Below are 19,364 nucleotides of genomic sequence, written 5' to 3'. Positions count from 1 at the left end.
ATGCGGCGGGGGCCAATCAGAGCTAGAGTAGTAAGAGCCTCGATTGTCGGTTTACTGCCGCCAAGAATCGTAACTGATCGGTTTATAAAACATACCTTCTCGCCATACACTATTGCATGTAGGCTTTTTTGAAACCAATAAAGCATGCAAACAGTGGTTTACCCTTAGATAATTAATAATATTGATGATTAATTAATCTTTTAAGAACTAGAATATGGTCAGAAGTCCTGAAACCCGCCTCTCTGAAGCCAAATTTGTTCCAAATATAAATAAAGTTACACATAGCATATGAGTGCAATTTACATTCATGATATTACAATAATTTACAATAATATGAATGTGCTGCTGCATGATATACAATTATGTTGCTGCATGGTAATGAAAAATTTCATGAACCCTCCCCTAATAGATAGAGCACATTATTCCTTCAAGGGTTTTTTTGGGGGGGACTGCACTGTTTGCACTAATATTGTCTCCTCAGAAGTGAAGCAAGAGTGTGAGCCTTTAAATTCTCAAGCAATTTAATGACCAACTGGATTACAAATCAAAAACTAAAAATGGTTAAGAAGTCTCAATATTTTGACAATCAAAGTAATATACTCACTACTTCCTAAGTCATCGCCAGACTGATCCTGTTCTTGCTGCTCATCTGAAAATAAAGCAAAAAGTCCATAACCAAATTGACCAGATTTAAGAACAATATTTATTCACCCCTATACTCCTCCATTAGACTAATTGATATACAAGCTTATTGACCAGCCAGATCAGACATCAAACTTTCCGCTTTGAATCTAATGTCCTTTGCATTTGTTTGCCCTGTAACTGCTAGAAGTATGTAAGCCTAACACATCACATGCCATCTCCTGGTGCAAAGCAAAAGAGCTGATTTAATTCTTATATTGTAATCCTTGCTGTTTTTTAGCTGCTGGATACAAAGGTAATTAGGCTTGATGCAGCAAACATGTGACATCTGAACCCAAGCTAATGCATATATTCTTATCAAGTTAATGTATTATAAAGACTTAAACTTAGAACTTTATGAATTAATAATTCTTCAAAGAGTTCCTGCAACAACTGTATATGTGATTGCTTTCAGACTTCTGTTGATCGAAAGAACTACTGATTTTATACTGCAGTCCATTCATAGCATAGTATTCAGAAGACCGTGTTGATAACAGGTTCAGTCCTTGTTTACAAAAGGCAACCCATATTTACTGAATCATTGAGCTGTGACACAGGAAGCCCAAGCAAAGAAATCTTGTATAAACAATAAAGAATGTCAGGAAAATATTAAATCACTCAAAATCTTATGAAGTTTTTGATCAAAATTGCTCTGCTTTACTTTTTTATTTTGTCCTCTTCGGGTTCTCTCTTGGTTATGCACCCAAATTCAAGACCAACTGAGGCATTTTTTATTGTTAGGGAAAAAAGTCTTCAAATGGCTTGCAATCGCATACAGAACCCAAAAAGAACATGAAAACATGAGATAAAGCAGAGCAATTTTGATCAAAAACTTCTTAAGATTTGGAGTGTTTTGATATTTCCCTGACATTCTTTGTTTCTACAAAATCTCTTTGCTTGGGCTTCCTGTGGTAATTAGTCTGACGTCACTGCGAACTGTAACACGATGCAAAATACCCATACCTTTGCCTCTGGATAACCTTTTATTGGAATCTGTAATAAAAAACAACAATTGCTTGTAAAGGATCATCTAAACAGTAACCGGCCTACATGGTATTATTATTTCCCCCTGCATCAATTACCTTTTTTGTGATACAAGAAAATCTTCTTGGATTTAGTTCCTTTCATCAGCAGCTCATTCGCACTAGGGAGAGTCTGCTACCCTTTCCATTTTCGACCCTCTTGAAGTGGATCTAATCACTTGCAATCTGGTGAACATAATTCGGACAAATACGAATATTTTGAGTGCACAAACAATAAACAATTTAATGCATGTTAGTTAAAAAATGGTTTTGATAATGATTCTTTGTTTATTGTTTAGCTTAAATATTAAGTTACAAGATCGGAGTTCTATTCGTCTTATAATGTTCGTTCGCAAGGTCACTTACCGGTCTAATGACACATTAGCCAGGCGGGGCATGGAAGATTTCAGGAGATCCCCCAATTGATCTTTTGTTAACTTTGGGGAAAATGAAATCCACCTTGTCCTGCCGGAATTCTTCATTTCTTTCTCTAATACACCTCTGGGTATACACTTTACCCGATGCTTTAAAAGCCTAAATTCTCTCTTCACAGACCTGGTTCTCAGGGGACTTGGTTCTCTTTCGCTCTCACTAGAGCTACCGGAGCTGGAAGAGCTCGAAGACGTTGCTGGGTCCATGGTATTAGCAGTAGAGTTCAGAGTAGAGTCGATGTTTTTTAGGTGAAGCGAAGTTTCGAAAGACTGTTCTACAACAGTGACAAAGCGTTTCAAGCGCCGCCCCTAGTAATGGCGTATACCTGCGTTTCCTGGCATATAGGGCATCTCATATTACACTGCACAAATGCTATCCAGGGTCCGTGTACCTTCCGGCCATTTGATTTTTAAAAATTAAGAAAATTGAATTTCGTTCACCAATTTTTTTGATTTTGTTGTTTTGAGAGTAAGAAATGACCAAAAATAGCATTTTTAAAATTTTTGATAATAAGAAATTAGCTTTTTTTGATTGAAATAATGCGTGTACCTAATGGCCATTTGTCTTTTTGATAAAATTGAATTGTCAATTTATTAAATTTGGCCCCAATTTTCGATATTTATATCAATTAAAATTAAACCTTGGATTCCATTTTTTCAATTTTAGAATTTTCGCTTAAATAGTTGAAGAAATTGACAGATACAGAGATCAAAATCCCACACCTTATGGCCATTTAAGATTTTAGCAAATTAATTGATCTTTAGTTTTTGAATTCATTTGACAGTTTTTGCGCTAAAAATACTATCGTTTCGATCATCCCCCTCCCATTTTACCGACTTCAAAATAACCAAAGTCAAAAATTGAGGTAGAATAAATAAATCCAGTGGCGGATCCAGGACTTTAAGAGGGGGGAGGGGTTCATTTTTACAAATCTCGGCACAACAATAACGTTCTCTTGCATCATCATTTTTCCCATGAGGCACATCACTGGCCTAGGGGCGTTCCTGATAAGGATAACCTATCCATCAAAAAGCGGACCTACCATACTTTTTTTTATTTATTTAAAAAAATATAAAAAATCCAAGGTACCAGCCGGTAGGGAGGGGGGGGGGGGGGTTCATTTGCACCCAATGAGCCCCCCTAAATCCGCCACAGAAATCAGATGATCAAAACATGAAAAAGATGATGAAGATGATCTGAAGAATAAACGTAACTTTTGCAAATACGCAAAATGTACATTCGTTTACCAGCCTTGGTTAATAAATGATCAAATTGGGAATCCCAGTTTGTAGGATCACCATCGTGAAGTCGGTAAAATGGGAGGGGGATGATCGAAACGATAGTATTTTTAGCGCAAAAACTGTCAAATGAATTCAAAAACTAAAGATCAATTAATTTGCTAAAATCTTAAATGGCCATAAGGTGTGGGATTTTGATCTCTGTATCTGTCAATTTCTTCAACTATTTAAGCGAAAATTCTAAAATTGAAAAAATGGAATCCAAGGTTTAATTTTAATTGATATAAATATCGAAAATTGGGGCCAAATTTAATAAATTGACAATTCAATTTTATCAAAAAGACAAATGGCCATTAGGTACACGCATTATTTCAATCAAAAAAAGCTAATTTCTTATTATCAAAAATTTTAAAAATGCTATTTTTGGTCATTTCTTACTCTCAAAACAACAAAATCAAAAAAATTGGTGAACGAAATTCAATTTTCTTAATTTTTAAAAATCAAATGGCCGGAAGGTACACGGACCCTGGATAGCATTTGTGCAGTGTAATATGAGATGCCCTATATGCCAGGAAACGCAGGTATACGCCATTACTAGGGGCGGCGCTTGAAACGCTTTGTCACTGTTGTAGAACAGTCTTTCGAAACTTCGCTTCACCTAAAAAACATCGACTCTACTCTGAACTCTACTGCTAATACCATGGACCCAGCAACGTCTTCGAGCTCTTCCAGCTCCGGTAGCTCTAGTGAGAGCGAAAGAGAACCAAGTCCCCTGAGAACCAGGTCTGTGAAGAGAGAATTTAGGCTTTTAAAGCATCGGGTAAAGTGTATACCCAGAGGTGTATTAGAGAAAGAAATGAAGAATTCCGGCAGGACAAGGTGGATTTCATTTTCCCCAAAGTTAACAAAAGATCAATTGGGGGATCTCCTGAAATCTTCCATGCCCCGCCTGGCTAATGTGTCATTAGACCGGTAAGTGACCTTGCGAACGAACATTATAAGACGAATAGAACTCCGATCTTGTAACTTAATATTTAAGCTAAACAATAAACAAAGAATCATTATCAAAACCATTTTTTAACTAACATGCATTAAATTGTTTATTGTTTGTGCACTCAAAATATTCGTATTTGTCCGAATTATATTCACCAGATTGCAAGTGATTAGATCCACTTCAAGAGGGTCGAAAATGGAAAGGGTAGCAGACTCTCCCTAGTGCGAATGAGCTGCTTTCGCTGATGAAAGGAACTAAATCCAAGAAGATTTTCTTGTATCACAAAAAAGGTAATTGATGCAGGGGGAAATAATAATACCATGTAGGCCGGTTACTGTTTAGATGATCCTTTACGAGCAATTGTTGTTTTTTATTACAGATTCCAATAAAAGGTTATCCAGAGGCAAAGGTACGTATGGGTATTTTGCATCGTGTTACAGTTCGCAGTGACGTCAGACTAATTACCACAGGAAGCCCAAGCAAAGAGATTTTGTAGAAACAAAGAATGTCAGGGAAATATCAAAACACTCCAAATCTTAAGAAGTTTTTGATCAAACTTGCTCTGCTTTATCTCATGTTTTCATGTTCTTTTTGGGTTCTGTATGCGATTGCAAGCCATTTGAAGACTTTTTTCCCTAACAATAAAAAATGCCTCAGTTGGTCTTGAATTTGGGTGCATAACCAAAAGAGAACCCGAAGAGGACAAAATAAAAAAGTAAAGCAGAGCAATTTTGATCAAAAACTTCATAAGATTTTGAGTGATTTAATATTTTCCTGACATTCTTTATTGTTTATACAAGATTTCTTTGCTTGGGCTTCCTGTGTCACAGCTCAATGATTCAGTAAATATGGGTTGCCTTTTGTAAACAAGGACTGAACCTGTTATCAACACGGTCTTCTGAATACTATGCTATGAATGGACTGCAGTATAAAATCAGTAATTCTTTCGATCAACAGAAGTCTGAAAGCAATCACATATACAGTTGTTGCAGGAACTCTTTGAAGAATTATTAATTCATAAAGTTCTAAGTTTAAGTCTTTATAATACATTAACTTGATGAGAATATATGCATTAGCTTGGGTTCAGATGTCACATGTTTGCTGCATCAAGCCTAATTACCTTTGTATCCAGCAGCTAAAAAACAGCAAGGATTACAATATAAGAATTAAATCAGCTCTTTTGCTTTGCACCAGGAGATGGCATGTGATGTGTTAGGCTTACATACTTCTAGCAGTTACAGGGCAAACAAATGCAAAGGACATTAGATTCGAAGCGGAAAGTTCGATGTCTGATCTGGCTGGTCAATAAGCTTGTATATCAATTAGTCTAATGGGGGAGTATAGGGGTGAATAAATATTGTTCTTAAATCTGGTCAATTTGGTTATGGACTTTTTGCTTTATTTTCAGATGAGCAGCAAGAACAGGATCAGTCTGGCGATGACTTAGGAAGTAGTGAGTATATTACTTTGATTGTCAAAATATTGAGACTTCTTAACCATTTTTAGTTTTTGATTTGTAATCCAGTTGGTCATTAAATTGCTTGAGAATTTAAAGGCTCACACTCTTGCTTCACTTCTGAGGAGACAATATTAGTGCAAACAGTGCAGTCCCCCCCAAAAAAACCCTTGAAGGAATAATGTGCTCTATCTATTAGGGGAGGGTTCATGAAATTTTTCATTACCATGCAGCGACATAATTGTATATCATGCAGCAGCACATTCATATTATTGTAAATTATTGTAATATCATGAATGTAAATTGCACTCATATGCTATGTGTAACTTTATTTATATTTGGAACAAATTTGGCTTCAGAGAGGCGGGTTTCAGGACTTCTGACCATATTCTAGTTCTTAAAAGATTAATTAATCATCAATATTATTAATTATCTAAGGGTAAACCACTGTTTGCATGCTTTATTGGTTTCAAAAAAGCCTACATGCAATAGTGTATGGCGAGAAGGTATGTTTTATAAACCGATCAGTTCGATCTGGCTGCAGTAACTTTTGCATGCATGCAGTTATGATTTGCATATCATTAAATATACTGAATAAATTAGATATTTACATAAATGTATACTACGATGTTTCTGCAATCGAGTGTATATATATTATATATATATATATGATTATTGTTATTGTTTTTTAGCATCAGCAGCATCGCCATCCATCAAACCAAAAACCGACAAGAACCACACACCATGTAAGTTTATGGATGCAAAAAAAGGAATGTATTTAACTTCTAGTGTATGAATGCAGTTATGATTTATATATACAATTACTGTTGTTGTTTTTTTTCCCTCAGCAGCAGCAGCATCATCACCATCGCCATCTTTTAAACAAAAAACTGACAAGAACCACACACCATGTAAGTTTATGGATGCAAAAAAAGGAATGTATTTAACTTCTAGTGTATGAATGCAGTTATGATTTATATATATGATTATTGTTATTGTTTTTTAGCATCAGCAGCATTGCCATCCCTCACACGGAAAACCAAGAATCACACACCATATACGTTGCATACAAAAGTGTAATGAGTGCATGAATGCAGTCGTTATTTTCTGTTATGTTTTGCTCATTTATCATATATTCCTAAGTTTTGTGAGATTTCTAACAAATCAAAGTGTCTGTGTTCTTATCGAACATAGAATGTCAGCAAACAATCCAAACTCAAGTGGAACCACGAAGTAGCATGAAATGTACAGTGTGAAATGTATTCATGCATGTATGTTTTGAATGCCACTGTGAATCATCCACCCATGCATCCATTCATCCATCCATCTTTCCATCCAACCATCCATTCATCCACCTATTTATTGAATATATTTTTCAGCAACATCAGCATCAGCATCAGCATCAACACCAAAGCTTTTCATAAAGCACACACCATGTAAGTTGCGTGGAAAACTGTTTAATGTGTTCAAGATGATATTTGGTTTCACATATGATCATGATGTTATTTATTTTTAATTTTTCTTCAATAACTATTCAATGTTCAATAACTATCAATGTATTCTCACATGCACAGGACTAGCTGTTACATTATATAAGTAAATATATTCACTTATATATTGTATACTGGTCACCAATTAATACCAGTCTTTCAATTGTTTGACTGACTGGTCTTAATCAGTTTAAATAAAGTTATTATTATTATTATTATTATGTTGATTTATATAAAACATTTTTTTTATAGCAATGGTTGATACTTCATTCCATGAAGGTGGTGGAATCATAGGTAAGTAAATTTTATTTCATTCTTTATTTTATTTATTTATTTTTTACAGGCCCTTTTTAATGTAATCATTTGATTTTGTGTTGATAATCTTTAATTTTTAATGAGGGAAACCTACTCACTAAGCGTGGTTTTCATGATCAGTAGTGCCCTAAATAAGAATATACAACGACTAATTTTACAATAATACAATTAAAGAAATATGAATAAACAAAAATATGGATAAAAAGATAAATACGATAAGATAAGAAAAATGTAAAGTTATAAAATATAAAAGAGTGATCTAAAAAGTCTTATGATATATACAAAATATTAAAAAGCTAATAAATATTTTTAAGAGATCTCTTGAAACTATCGACTGATGTTATTTTCTTATGATCTAAGTTTAATTCATTATATTCTATTTCATTATATTCTATTCTATTTCATGCAATAAATTGAATTTACTGCATTGAATTAATTTAGCTTTTTCTATTTACAGTTGGAAAGTTTCACCGCGGTGAAGAAGAGCCTGGTAAAATAACAAATAACTATCAATGATTGTTTTTAATTATTGCGCACAGTTGGCTTTTAAAGTTAGAATCTTGTGGGGCCATGTTAGTATCCTCCATACATGTTCCTTATTGGAAATCAAATATTCTATAAATACAACTCTAGCTCAACCTGCATTGTAATGTTTATGGAGTGAATGGCAATGTTTTAGCACAGTGCGCCACCCATCGTATATCCACATTTTAAAGATTTTTAGTGTAGCTGTACATTAGTATGTTATGTAATTCTAACATGATTTTATTATTACAGTGGAAGAACTTTTTAGTGGTATTGACATCTGCCAAAAAGACCTTACGGTTTACAAGCTGATGTTAAGGTAAGAAACCAATTTTATCGGATTAAGATTACTGAATCAGAATTAAAATATGCAAATTCATACCATTTCCTTTTCTTTTACTTTAGCAATAGCCAGCAGTTTTCAAAACATGTAAGCAATTAATGATGATGCCACTTTTTTTGTTTTACTGTTTCTGTTTTACATTACCTCCATTCATCTTGTGTATATTAATTGTACTTTTTCTTCACCAAAGTCATCCATGCAACACACACCACAGCAACTACACCAAGAGCGCCATCAACAGCAGCAGCAACAGCAACTACACCAAGAGCACCACCAACAGCAGCAGCAACAGCAACTACACCAAGAGCGCCATCAACAGCAGCAGCAACTACACCAAGAGCGCCTCCAACAGCAGCAGCAACAGCAACTACACCAAGAGTGCCATCAACAGCAGCAGCAACAGCAACTACACCAAGAGCGCCTCCAACAGCAGCAGCAACAGCAGCCACTTGACAGCAAATACCACGAAGTTGCATACGAGGTTTTCGGGATGATTTTATTTTTGATATTGTATATTATTGTTTGATTTATTCAAATTTAAATTTATACATTTAAATTTAATTAATTATTTTATTTTATTTATTCATTTCAATTTATTTTCAACTAGCAACTTGTTAAAATTCATGATTGAATAACAATTTAAAAAACTGGTTTAATCATATTTTATTCCATTGTTATTCAGCAATCATTACAAGATTCAGATGATGAGGTAAGTAAGTTTACATGTATGTAAGTGCATTGAGCTGGACATGTACATTATACAATTGTAGGAAAAATGGAATGACCTTTTTGTAGTCCAACTATTAATACCACTAAAATGCTTTACTGCTGATATATTTGCACAGTGTTAGCCTCAATTGCACTAGAATGTTTACAAATGCCAACGGAAAGCAAACATTGTTAAACTAGAATGGTACAAATACTTTGAATTTCCACGAGCTGTTCTGTTAATTATGAATTTATTGCATGCAGTTGAGGCTAACACCATAGGAAATGTGTCTACCATGCAAGCTGTAGTCACTATAACTGCACTGTGTATCATTGTGAAGACTGAAAAGGCATATAAGTTTGATAGCTCTTTTTTTGTGTGTGTGTTTGTCTGTTTATTATAGGTTGTTTTTGGTGCAAGTGCACCACTAAATGCTCATGGGAATGACTCAACATTAGTAATTGACAATGGTTAGTTGAAAGTATAAATTTTATGCATGTAATGTAATTGGTTAAATAAAAAATGCTGATACTGCTGCGTTAGATTACCCACCGAAATGTATATAATTGGCATACTGGTATTGCAAACCTTAGGTAAGTGCACCAGTAAATTAGACTGTTTCTATACTATATGAGATGCTGTACATAAGGAATTTTGATATACAGTCAGCCTATATAAGACAAAACCATTTTTTCATTCATGCACATCATTAGGAATTCCAGTTCAAACCATTGTTTGGATTCATTTGCGTTAGGTTATGTGAAGTTTGGCATCTTGATCTGAAACAAAAACCCTTTAATAATCTACTATAAATCCAACCTATGAAATTCAGCAAAAAGTTCTATATCTATCATGAGGACATACTCTTTTTTTTTAGAAGAAAAGCTGGTGACAAATAAAAAACAAGAAAGAAAGAAGAGGCAGAGGATCAGGAGAAGGCAAAATGAAGAAGAAAGGAAGAAAATGAGAGGTCTGTTCCTGCATTTTTTTTTTCTTTTTCAAATAAATCCAAACAATAACAACTCAACGAACCAAATATCAAAGAAAAAGAAAAAAGAACGGAAAAAAGAAAAGATTGATATAATCCATGTTGATAGCCTTGAATGCCATAGAGATAGTTATTGTGTTTGGGTTTTCATTTGTCAATACATCTTAGTATAAACACATTCTGTTTCAATTTATTATTTCTCATATCTTATCAATGTCAATTTTCAATATCATTTTTTTCCAGCTCAGTGTATTAAAGACTTTAACTAAAGGTAAGTACTGTTGTACTTACGGGACATCATCTTAAGCCTGGTTCACACAAGCAACAAAAAACAAATGCAAACCCAGACAACATACGTAGATTCAGTAGTGTTCTGCCCATTGCCAGTACTTGTTTTTCTCTCACCTCAGTGAAAACTGCAGTACTGAGGCTGCGTATGTTGCGTTTGTTGAGTCTGCGTATGTTGCGTTTGCGTTGCTCATATGATCCAGGCTTAAAGGGAAAACTGGGAAAGCCATAATTACGCCATACCCTTATGCAAAAAAGTACTATTTGGTTTCATCATCATCTCTTATGCCTGGGTGGCATTAGTATTTGGTTTGACAAGCAATAAATGACAGGCCAACCCATCTCAATGGGATGGTTTTTATGAGCTAAAAATTAAAAGCTTAGTTATAGCATCTGCAAGGGAAAAGCATGCTAGGAGCTCTCATGCTTTGCCTGGAAGGTGCTTAGGATAGTTACGCATCTGTGAGGGGAAATAGCCATGGTAATTCCATGCCTACCACCCGGAAGGTGCTTTAATTAGTTATAGCATCTGCGAGGGAAAAGCATGCTAGGAGCTCTCATGCTTTCCCGGAAGGTGCTTAGGGTAGTTACGCATCTGTGAGGGGAAATAGCCATGGTAATTCCATGCCTACCACCCGGAAGGTGCTTTGTTATGGCATCTGCGAGGGAAGGGCATATATGTCTGAGCCGGAAGGTGCTTAGGATTAATTTTGAAATGAATTAAAATCTGTTTTGAACATCAGTGCGTTGGGGATTATGTGTAATTGGGGTTGATATTAGCGCCTCTTACACATAAACCCAATCAAATGAATATGATGCTCTGTTTTTCCTTCTTTTCCATTTCAGATTGACCCCAGCAAGCAAGTATTTTTGGCAAGAAGAATAGATATATGTAAATAAGTAAATAATAATATGCAAATATTTAAATGTGCAAATGGCATATGAAAGATATGAAACTATGATCAAAAATGGAGTGCAGACAATATATCCATGAAACAGATCTATATAGTTAGCACTAAATAGCACTATAAAAACACTAGAGTGCATTCAGTAAACCCGTGAAATACGCGTAGTTATTTAGCCGTACATGCCTGTAACTAATGCTACTTACGGTTACGCGTATATTTCACGGGTTTACTGACCTGCACTCTGGAAAACACTGAATAGTGTTTGCACTATCCTTTCACTTCGATTAAAACTTACTTTTTGCCGGCATAAAATCAATTGGGGTAGATGTTGACTCTCCCTCTTCCCCTGGACCAGTGTTGTTGGTATAGAAGTTTATGCGTTTGTTCGTTACCTTTATTGAAATTTGTAAGATAGATTTTGTAAGTTCCCTGTTTGGATAATATTCTGGTTTGACGTCTTTTGTAAAATATATCATTTTCTGTGTGTGAGTATTTGTATATATACATTGTTAACACATACTGCTACCAATAAAAGACGTTATTTCTTATTGTGATGATATCCAATTGCAATGTGTGGAAAAGGACATGATCGGTGCATACGATTAGTGAATTATAAAACTATCTTGAAACGCATCTTCGAACAGACATTACAAAATAACTGTTATGAATGTCGCGTTCTGATTGGTTTGGAGCGCGTGCTTTATGAGAGCACATTGCACGCGTGCGCACTTTCCGTTGCGTCATTCCTATCTATTATTGTAATTTGTATTTTATAAAAGAAATGCTATGTGCAGTCATAAAGCACTTTAAGATTGGCAGAACACTCAAGAAGTGTCCAGAAGCACTCCACTACGCGTTGTGCTTCTCCTAACACTTCTCTCGTGTTCTGCCAACCCTCGCGTGCATGCAGCACGCGCGCGCGTTTTCTATTTCTTCAACATTCGAAGTACTGCTTGCATTTGCACAATATTTTACAAACTTTTCTCGAAGAATGAGTACGGTGCATACGCAAATAAAAAATCAAAACCGTACACAAATTTAGGCAAAATTATGTATGAAATATGAATGAAAAGTAAAATTTCCCACTGCTTGCATTTGCACAAGCCGCGCGAACTTTATTGTACATGGTTTCTTTTAAATGATATTGTGATATCAAAAAAAAAATGTAATAATCTGAATTACTTTGTCATTGAAAGAACAGCTATGTTGTCGCGAAGTCACAGGATTTTCAGGTTATTTATCACGAATAAACACTTTTCTTATTTTTCTCCTTTTTGCTTTGTCTAATTCTTAGGCACCCTCGATTAACCTTCCCTCGATCGTAGGCACCCTCGATAGGAAACGAGGGACGTTTAGGAAATCGAGAGACGTTGCCGTAAACGTCCCTCGTTTCCCAGCATCCTTGAGAGATCCGGTAGTGGGATCTCTCAAGGATGCTGGGAAACGAGGGACGTTAAGGAAATCGAGAGACGTTGCCGTTAACGTCCCTCGTTTCCTATCGAGGGTGCTCCCACGATGGAGGGTGCCTACGATCGAGGGAAGGTTAATCGAGGGTGCCTAAAAATTAGTAAAAAGCAAAAAGGAGAAAAATAAGAAAAGTTTTTATTCGTCATAAATAACCTGAAAAATCCTGTGACTTTGCGACAAGCAATTACATAGCGGTCCTTTCAATGACAAAGTAATTCAGATTATTACTTTTTTTTCTTTTTTTTTTTGATATCACAATATCATTTAAAAGAAACCATGTACAATAAAGTTCGCGCGGCTTGTGCAAATGCAAGCAGTGGGAAATTTTACTTTTCATTCATATTTCATACATAATTTTGCCTACATTTGTGTATGGTTTTGATTTTTTATTTGCGTATGCACCGTACTTTCTTCTTCGAGAAAAGTTTGTAAAATATTGTGCAAATGCAAGCAGTACTTCGAATGTTGAAGAAATAGAAAACGCGCGCGCGTGCTGCATGCACGCGGAGGTTGGCAGAACACGAGAGAAGTGTTAGGACTGAGAAGCACAACGCGTAGTCGAGTGCTTCTGGAAACTTCTTGAGTGTTCTGCCAATCTTCAAGTGCTTTATGACTGCACATAGCACATCAAGCAAGTTTATTTCTTTTATAAAATACAAATTACAATAATAGATAGGAATGACGCAACTGAAAGTGCGCACGCGTGCAGTGTGCTCTCATAAAGCACGCGCTCCAAACCAATCAGAACGCGACATTTATAACAGTTATTTTAAAATGTCTGTGCGAAGATGCGTTTCAAGATAGTTTTATAATTCACTAATCGTATATACCGATCATGTCCTTTTCCACACATTGCAATTGGATATCATCACAATAAGAAATAACGTCTTTTATTGGTAGCAGTATGTGTTAACAATGCATATATACAAATACTCACACACAGAAAATAATATATTTTACAAAAGACGTCAAACCAGAATATTATCCAAACAGGGAACTTACACAATCTATCTTACAAATTTCAATAAAGTAAGGTAACGAACAAACGCAAAAACTTCTTTACCAACACTGGTCCAGGGGAAGAGGGAGAGTCAACATCTACCCCAATTGATTTTATGCCGGCAAAAAGTAAGTTTTAATCGAAGTGAAAGGATAGTGCAAACACTATTCGGTGTTTTCCAGAGTGCAGTCAGTAAACCCGTGAAATATACGCGTAACCGTAAGGAGCATTAGTTACAGGCATGTACCGCTAAATAACTACGCGTATTTCACGGGTTTACTGAATGCACTCTAGTGTTTTTATAGTGCTATTTAGTGCTAACTATATAGATCTGTTTCATGGATATATTGTCTGCACTCCATTTTTGATCATAGTTTCATATCTTTCATATGCCATTTGCACATTTAAATATTTGCATATTATTATTTACTTATTTACATGTATCTATTCTTCTTGCCAAAAATACTTGCTTGCTGATGTCAATCTGAAATGGAAAAGAAGGAAAAACAGAGCATCATATTCATTTGATTGGGTTTATGTGTAAGAGGCGCTAATATCAACCCCAATTACACATAATCCCCAACGCACGGATGTTCAAAACAGATTTTAATTCATTTCAAAATTAATCCTAAGCACCTTCCGGGTCAGACATATATGCCCTTCCCTCGCAGATGCCATAACTAAGCACCTTCCGGGTGGTAGGCATGGAATTACCATGGCTATTTCCCCTCACAGATGCGTAACTATCCTAAGCACCTTCCGGGCAAGCATGAGAGCTCCTATCATGCTTTTCCCTCGCAGATGCCATAACTAAGCACCTTCCGGGTGGTAGGCATGGAATTACCATGGCTATTTCCCCTCACAGATGCGTAACTATCCTAAGCACCTTCCGGGCAAGCATGAGAGCTCCTAGCATGCTTTTCCCTCGCAGATGCCATAACCAAGCACCTTCCGGGTGGTAGGCATGGAATTACCATGGCTATTTCCCCTCACAGATGCGTAACTATCCTAAGCACCTTCCGGGCAAGCATGAGAGCTCCTATCATGCTTTTCCCTCGCAGATGCCATAACTAAGCACCTTCCGGGTGGTAGGCATGGAATTACCATGGCTATTTCCCCTCACAGATGCGTAACTATCCTAAGCACCTTCCGGGCAAAGCATGAGAGCTCCTATCATGCTTTTCCCTCGCAGATGCTACAGCTAATTAAAGCACCTTCCGGGTGGTAGGCATGGAATTACCATGGCTATTTCCCCTCACAGATGCCTGGATCATATGAGCAACGCAAACGCAACATACGCAGACTCAACAAACGCAACATACGCAGCCTCAGTATTGCAGTTTTCACTGAGGTGAGAGAAAAACAAGTACTGGCAATGGGCAGAACACTACTGAATCTACGTATGTTGTCTGGGTTTGCATTTGTTTTTTGTTGCTTGTGCGAACCAGGCTTAAGATGATGTCCCGTAAGTACAACAGTACTTACCTTTAGTTAAAGTCTTTAATAAACTGAGCTGGAAAAAATGATATTGAAAATTGACATTGATAAGATATGAGAAATAATAAATTGAAACAGAATGTTAATATAATCGTGTTTATACTAAGATGTATTGACAAATGAAAACCCAAACACAATAACTATCTCTATGGCATTCAATGCTATCAACATGGATTATTTCAGTCTTTTCTTTTTTCCGTTCTTTTTTCTTTTTCTTTGATATTTGGTTCTTTGAGTTGTTATTGTTTGGATTTATTTGAAAAAGAAAAAAAAAATGCAGGAACAGACCTCTCATTTTCTTCCTTTCTTCTTCATTTTGCCTTCTCCTGATCCTCCGCCTCTTATTTCTTTCTTGTTTTTTATTTGTCACCAGCTTTTCTTCTAAAAAAAAGAGTATGTCCTCATGATAGATATAGATTGAACTTTTGCTGAATTTCATAGGTTGGATTTATAGTAGATTATTAAAGTGTTTTTGTTTCAGATCAAGATGCCAAACTTCACATAACCTAACGCAAATGAATCCAACTGAATGGTTTGAACTGGAAGTCCTAATGATGTGCATGAATGAAAAAATGCTTTTGTCTTATATATTGTCTGTATATCAAAATTCCTTATGTACAGCATCTCATATAGCATAGAAACAGTCTAATTTACTGGTGCACTTACCTAAGGTTTGCAATACCAGTATGCCAATTATGTACATTTCGGTGGGTAATCTAACGCAGCAGTATCAGCATTTTTTATTTAACCAATTACATTACATGCATAAAATTTATACTTTCAACTAACCATTGTCAATTACTAATGTTGAGTCATTCCCATGAGCATTTAGTGGTGCACTTCCACCAAAAACAACCTATAATAAACAGACAAACACACACACAAAAAAGAGCTATCAAACTCATATGCCTTTTCAGTCTTCACAATGATACACAGTGCAGTTATAGTGACTACAGCTTGCATGGTAGACACATTTCCTATGGTGTTAGCCTCAACTGCATGCAATAAATTCATAATTAACAGAACAGCTCGTGGAAATTCAAAGTATTTGTACCATTCTAGTTTAACAATATTTGCCTTCCGTTGGCATTTGTAAACATTCTAGTGCAATTGAGGCTAACACTGTGCAAATATATCAGCAGTAAAGCATTTTAGTGGTATTAATAGTTGGACTACAAAAAGGTCATTCCATTTTTCCTACAATTGTATAATGTACATGTCCAGCTTAATGCACTTACATACATGTAAACTTACTTACCTCATCATCTGAATCTTGTAATAATTGCTGAATAACAATGGAATAAAATATGATTAAATCAGTTTTTTAAATTGTTATTCAATCATGAATTTTAACAAGTTGCTAGTTGAAAATAAATTGAAATGAATAAATAAATAAAATAAAATAATTAATTAAATTTAAATGTATAAATTTAAATTTGAATAAATCAAACAATAATATACAATATCAAAAATAAAATCATCCCGAAAACCTCGTATGCAACTTCGTGGTATTTTCTGTCAAGTGGCTGCTGTTGCTGCTGCTGTTGGAGGCGCTCTTGGTGTAGTTGCTGTTGCTGCTTTTGCTGTTGTTGATGGCGCTCTTGGTGTAGTTGCTGTTGCTGCTTTTGCTGTTGTTGATGGCGCTCTTGGTGTAGTTGCTGTTGCTGCTGCTGTTGATGGCGCTCTTGGTGTAGTTGCTGTTGCTGCTGCTGTTGATGGCGCTCTTGGTGTAGTTGCTGTTGCTGCTGCTGTTGGAGGCGCTCTTGGTGTAGGTGCTGTTGCTGCTGCTGTTGATGGCGCTCTTGGCGTAGTTGCTGTTGCTGCTGCTCTTGGTGGTGCTCTTGGAGGTGCTCTTGGTGTAGTTGCTGTGGTGTGTGTTGCATGGATGACTTTGGTGAAGAAAAAGTACAATTAATATACACAAGATGAATGGAGGTAATGTAAAACAGAAACAGTAAAACAAAAAAAGTGGCATCATCATTAATTACTTACGTGTTTTGAAAACTGCTGGCTATTGCTAAGGTAAAAGAAAAGGAAATGGTATGAATTTGCATATTTTAATTCTGATTCAGTAATCTTAATCCAATAAAATTGGTTTCTTACCTTAACATCAGCTTGTAAACGGTGAGGTCTTTTTGACAGATGTCAATGCCACTAAAAAGTTCTTCCACTGTAATAATAAAATCATGTTAGAATTACATAACATACTAATGTATAGCTACACTAAAAATCTTTAAAATGTGGATATACGATGGGTGGCGCACTGTGCTAAAACATTGCCATTCACTCCATAAACAATACAATGCAGGTTGAGCTAGAATTGCATTTATAAAATATTTGATTTCCAATAAGGAACATGTATGGAGGATAGTAACATGGCCCCACAAGATTCTAACTTTAAAGCCAACTGTGCGCAATAATTAAAAACAATCATTGATAGTTATTTGTTATTTTACCAGGCTCTTCTTCACCGCGGCGAAACTTTCCAACTGTAAATAGAAAAAGCTAAATTAATTCAATGCAGTAAATTCAATTTATTGCATAAAATAGAATAGAATATAATGAAATAGAATATAATGAATTAAACTTAGATCATAAGAAAATAACATCAGTGGATAGTTTCAAGAGATCTCTTAAAAATATTTATTAGCTTTTTAATATTTTGTATATATCATAAGACTTTTTAGACCACTCTTTTGTATTTCATAACTTTACATTTTTCTTATCTTATCGTATTTATCTTTTTATCCATATTTTTGTTTATTCATATTTCTTTAATTGTATTATCGTAAAATTAGTCATTGTATATTCTTATTTAGGGCACTACTGAAAACCATGCTTAGTGAGTAGGTTTCCCTCATTAAAAATTAAAGATTATCAACTCAAATTCAAATGATTATATTAAAAAGGGCATGTAAAAAATAAATAAATAAAATAAACAATGAAATAAAATTTACTTACCTATGATTCCACCACCTTCATGAAATGAAGTATCAACCATTGCTATAAAAAAAAAATTTATATAAATCAACATAATAATAATAATAATAATAATAATAATAACTTTACTTAAACTGATTTAAGACCAGTCAGTCAAACAATTTAGTGAAAATGTATTAATTGGTGACCAGTATACAATATATAAATGAATATATTTACTTATATAATGTAACAGCTAGTCCTGTGCATGTGAGAATATATTGATAGTTATTGAACACATAAAGAAAAATTAAAAATTAAATAACATGATGATCATATATATATATGAAACCAAATATCATCTTGAACACATTAAACAGTTTTCCATGCAACTTACATGGTGTGTGCTTTATAAAAAGCTTTGGTGTTGATGCTGATGCTGATGCTGATGTTGCTGAAAAATATATTCAAAAAATAGGTTGATGAATGGATATATATGTATGGTTGGACGGAAAGATGGATGGATGAATGGATACATGGGTGGATGATTCACAGTGGCATTCAAAACATACATGCATGAATACATTTCACACTGTACATTTCATGCGACTTTGTGGTTCCACTTGAGTTTGGATTGTTTGCTGACATTCTGTGTTCGATAAGATCAGAACACAGACACTTTGATTTGTTAGAAATCTCACAATACTCAGGAATGATAAATGAGCAAAAGATAACAGCACTCATTATACACTTTTGTATGCAACGTACAGTATATGGTGTGTGATTCTTGGTTTTTTGTGTGTGGGATATATATGGCAATGCTGCTGCTGCTAAAAAACAATAACAATAATCATATATATAAATCATAACTGCATTCATACACTAGAAGTTAAATACATTTCTTTTTTTGCATCCATAAACTTACATGGTGTGTGGTTCTTGTCGGTTTTTGGTTTGATGGATGGCGATGCTGCTGATGCTAAAAAACAATAACAATAATCATATATATATATATAATATATATACACTCGATTGCAGAAACATCGTAGTATACATTTATGTAAATATCTAATTTATTCAGTATATTTAATG

At 35.0% G+C, this 19,364-nt stretch overlaps 3 protein-coding genes across 7 annotated transcripts; 1 reads left to right on the top strand and 2 right to left on the bottom strand.

The window, feature by feature from the left end:
- Nucleotides 1-450: 450 nt before the first annotated feature.
- On the bottom strand, nt 451-2,521 carry LOC148904960 (uncharacterized). 2 transcript variants are annotated; one of them, XM_089040779.1, is made up of 4 exons: nt 2,070-2,521; nt 1,764-1,889; nt 1,645-1,674; nt 451-649 (listed from the first exon to the last, which is right to left on the bottom strand). In XM_089040779.1, the coding sequence occupies exons 2-4, from the start codon at nt 1,807-1,809 to the stop codon at nt 552-554; spliced, it is 174 nt and encodes a 57-aa protein (XP_088896905.1). In that variant the 5' UTR covers nt 1,810-1,889; nt 2,070-2,521; the 3' UTR covers nt 451-551. Both variants share the same exon structure in this region; 1 of them encodes a protein (XP_088896905.1).
- A 1,388-nt stretch (nt 2,522-3,909) lies between these two features.
- On the top strand, nt 3,910-11,937 carry LOC116291082 (uncharacterized). 4 transcript variants are annotated; one of them, XM_089040759.1, is made up of 17 exons: nt 3,917-4,345; nt 4,526-4,657; nt 4,747-4,776; nt 5,776-5,820; nt 6,516-6,569; nt 6,675-6,734; nt 7,203-7,259; nt 7,566-7,607; nt 8,086-8,118; nt 8,406-8,472; nt 8,559-8,583; nt 8,687-8,977; nt 9,179-9,205; nt 9,609-9,675; nt 10,083-10,175; nt 10,437-10,464; nt 11,328-11,937. In XM_089040759.1, the coding sequence occupies exons 2-16, from the start codon at nt 4,612-4,614 to the stop codon at nt 10,460-10,462; spliced, it is 963 nt and encodes a 320-aa protein (XP_088896885.1). In that variant the 5' UTR covers nt 3,917-4,345; nt 4,526-4,611; the 3' UTR covers nt 10,463-10,464; nt 11,328-11,937. The 4 variants fall into 4 exon arrangements, 3 of the variants coding, with proteins under 3 accessions (XP_088896885.1, XP_088896884.1, XP_088896886.1); XM_089040758.1 differs by having other exon boundaries at nt 3,918-4,345; nt 6,672-6,734; XR_016121833.1 differs by lacking the exon at nt 9,609-9,675 and having other exon boundaries at nt 3,910-4,345; nt 6,672-6,734.
- A 1,793-nt stretch (nt 11,938-13,730) lies between these two features.
- On the bottom strand, nt 13,731-19,246 carry LOC148904959 (uncharacterized). Its single transcript, XM_089040767.1, has 12 exons — nt 19,198-19,246; nt 18,670-18,726; nt 18,315-18,356; nt 17,810-17,842; nt 17,457-17,523; nt 17,346-17,370; nt 16,844-17,242; nt 16,612-16,638; nt 16,143-16,209; nt 15,642-15,734; nt 15,342-15,369; nt 13,731-14,340 (listed from the first exon to the last, which is right to left on the bottom strand). The coding sequence occupies exons 3-11, from the start codon at nt 18,352-18,354 to the stop codon at nt 15,344-15,346; spliced, it is 777 nt and encodes a 258-aa protein (XP_088896893.1). The 5' UTR covers nt 18,355-18,356; nt 18,670-18,726; nt 19,198-19,246; the 3' UTR covers nt 13,731-14,340; nt 15,342-15,343.
- Nucleotides 19,247-19,364: the final 118 nt, after the last annotated feature.

The sequence above is a fragment of the Actinia tenebrosa genome, unplaced genomic scaffold (genome assembly GCF_029948245.1).
Source record: "Actinia tenebrosa isolate PJP-AT-01 unplaced genomic scaffold, QUT_ActTen_1.0 PGA_scaffold8__29_contigs__length_14323225, whole genome shotgun sequence".
Lineage (NCBI taxonomy): Eukaryota > Metazoa > Cnidaria > Anthozoa > Actiniaria > Actiniidae > Actinia > Actinia tenebrosa.
This window is presented reverse-complemented; position numbering and strand designations above follow the sequence as displayed.

What these genes read in the sequence shown, in the direction of transcription:
- LOC148904960 (XM_089040779.1), bottom strand. Translation starts at nt 1,809, where the DNA reads ATGAAAGGAACTAAATCCAAGAAGATTTTCTTGTATCACAAAAAAG. An exon ending in TTTCTTGTATCACAAAAAAG is followed by an intron (nt 1,675 to 1,763) that starts GTAATTGATGCA and finishes TTTTTATTACAG; the next exon opens with ATTCCAATAAAAGGTTATCC. An exon ending in AAGGTTATCCAGAGGCAAAG is followed by an intron (nt 650 to 1,644) that starts GTATGGGTATTT and finishes CTTTATTTTCAG; the next exon opens with ATGAGCAGCAAGAACAGGAT.
- LOC116291082 (XM_089040758.1), top strand. Translation starts at nt 4,612, where the DNA reads ATGAAAGGAACTAAATCCAAGAAGATTTTCTTGTATCACAAAAAAG. An exon ending in AAGGTTATCCAGAGGCAAAG is followed by an intron (nt 4,777 to 5,775) that starts GTACGTATGGGT and finishes CTTTATTTTCAG; the next exon opens with ATGAGCAGCAAGAACAGGAT. An exon ending in TACAAGATTCAGATGATGAG is followed by an intron (nt 9,206 to 9,608) that starts GTAAGTAAGTTT and finishes TGTTTATTATAG; the next exon opens with GTTGTTTTTGGTGCAAGTGC.
- LOC148904959 (XM_089040767.1), bottom strand. Translation starts at nt 18,354, where the DNA reads ATGGTTGATACTTCATTTCATGAAGGTGGTGGAATCATAG. An exon ending in GTTTACAAGCTGATGTTAAG is followed by an intron (nt 17,371 to 17,456) that starts GTAAGAAACCAA and finishes CTTTTACCTTAG; the next exon opens with CAATAGCCAGCAGTTTTCAA. An exon ending in TACAAGATTCAGATGATGAG is followed by an intron (nt 16,210 to 16,611) that starts GTAAGTAAGTTT and finishes TGTTTATTATAG; the next exon opens with GTTGTTTTTGGTGGAAGTGC.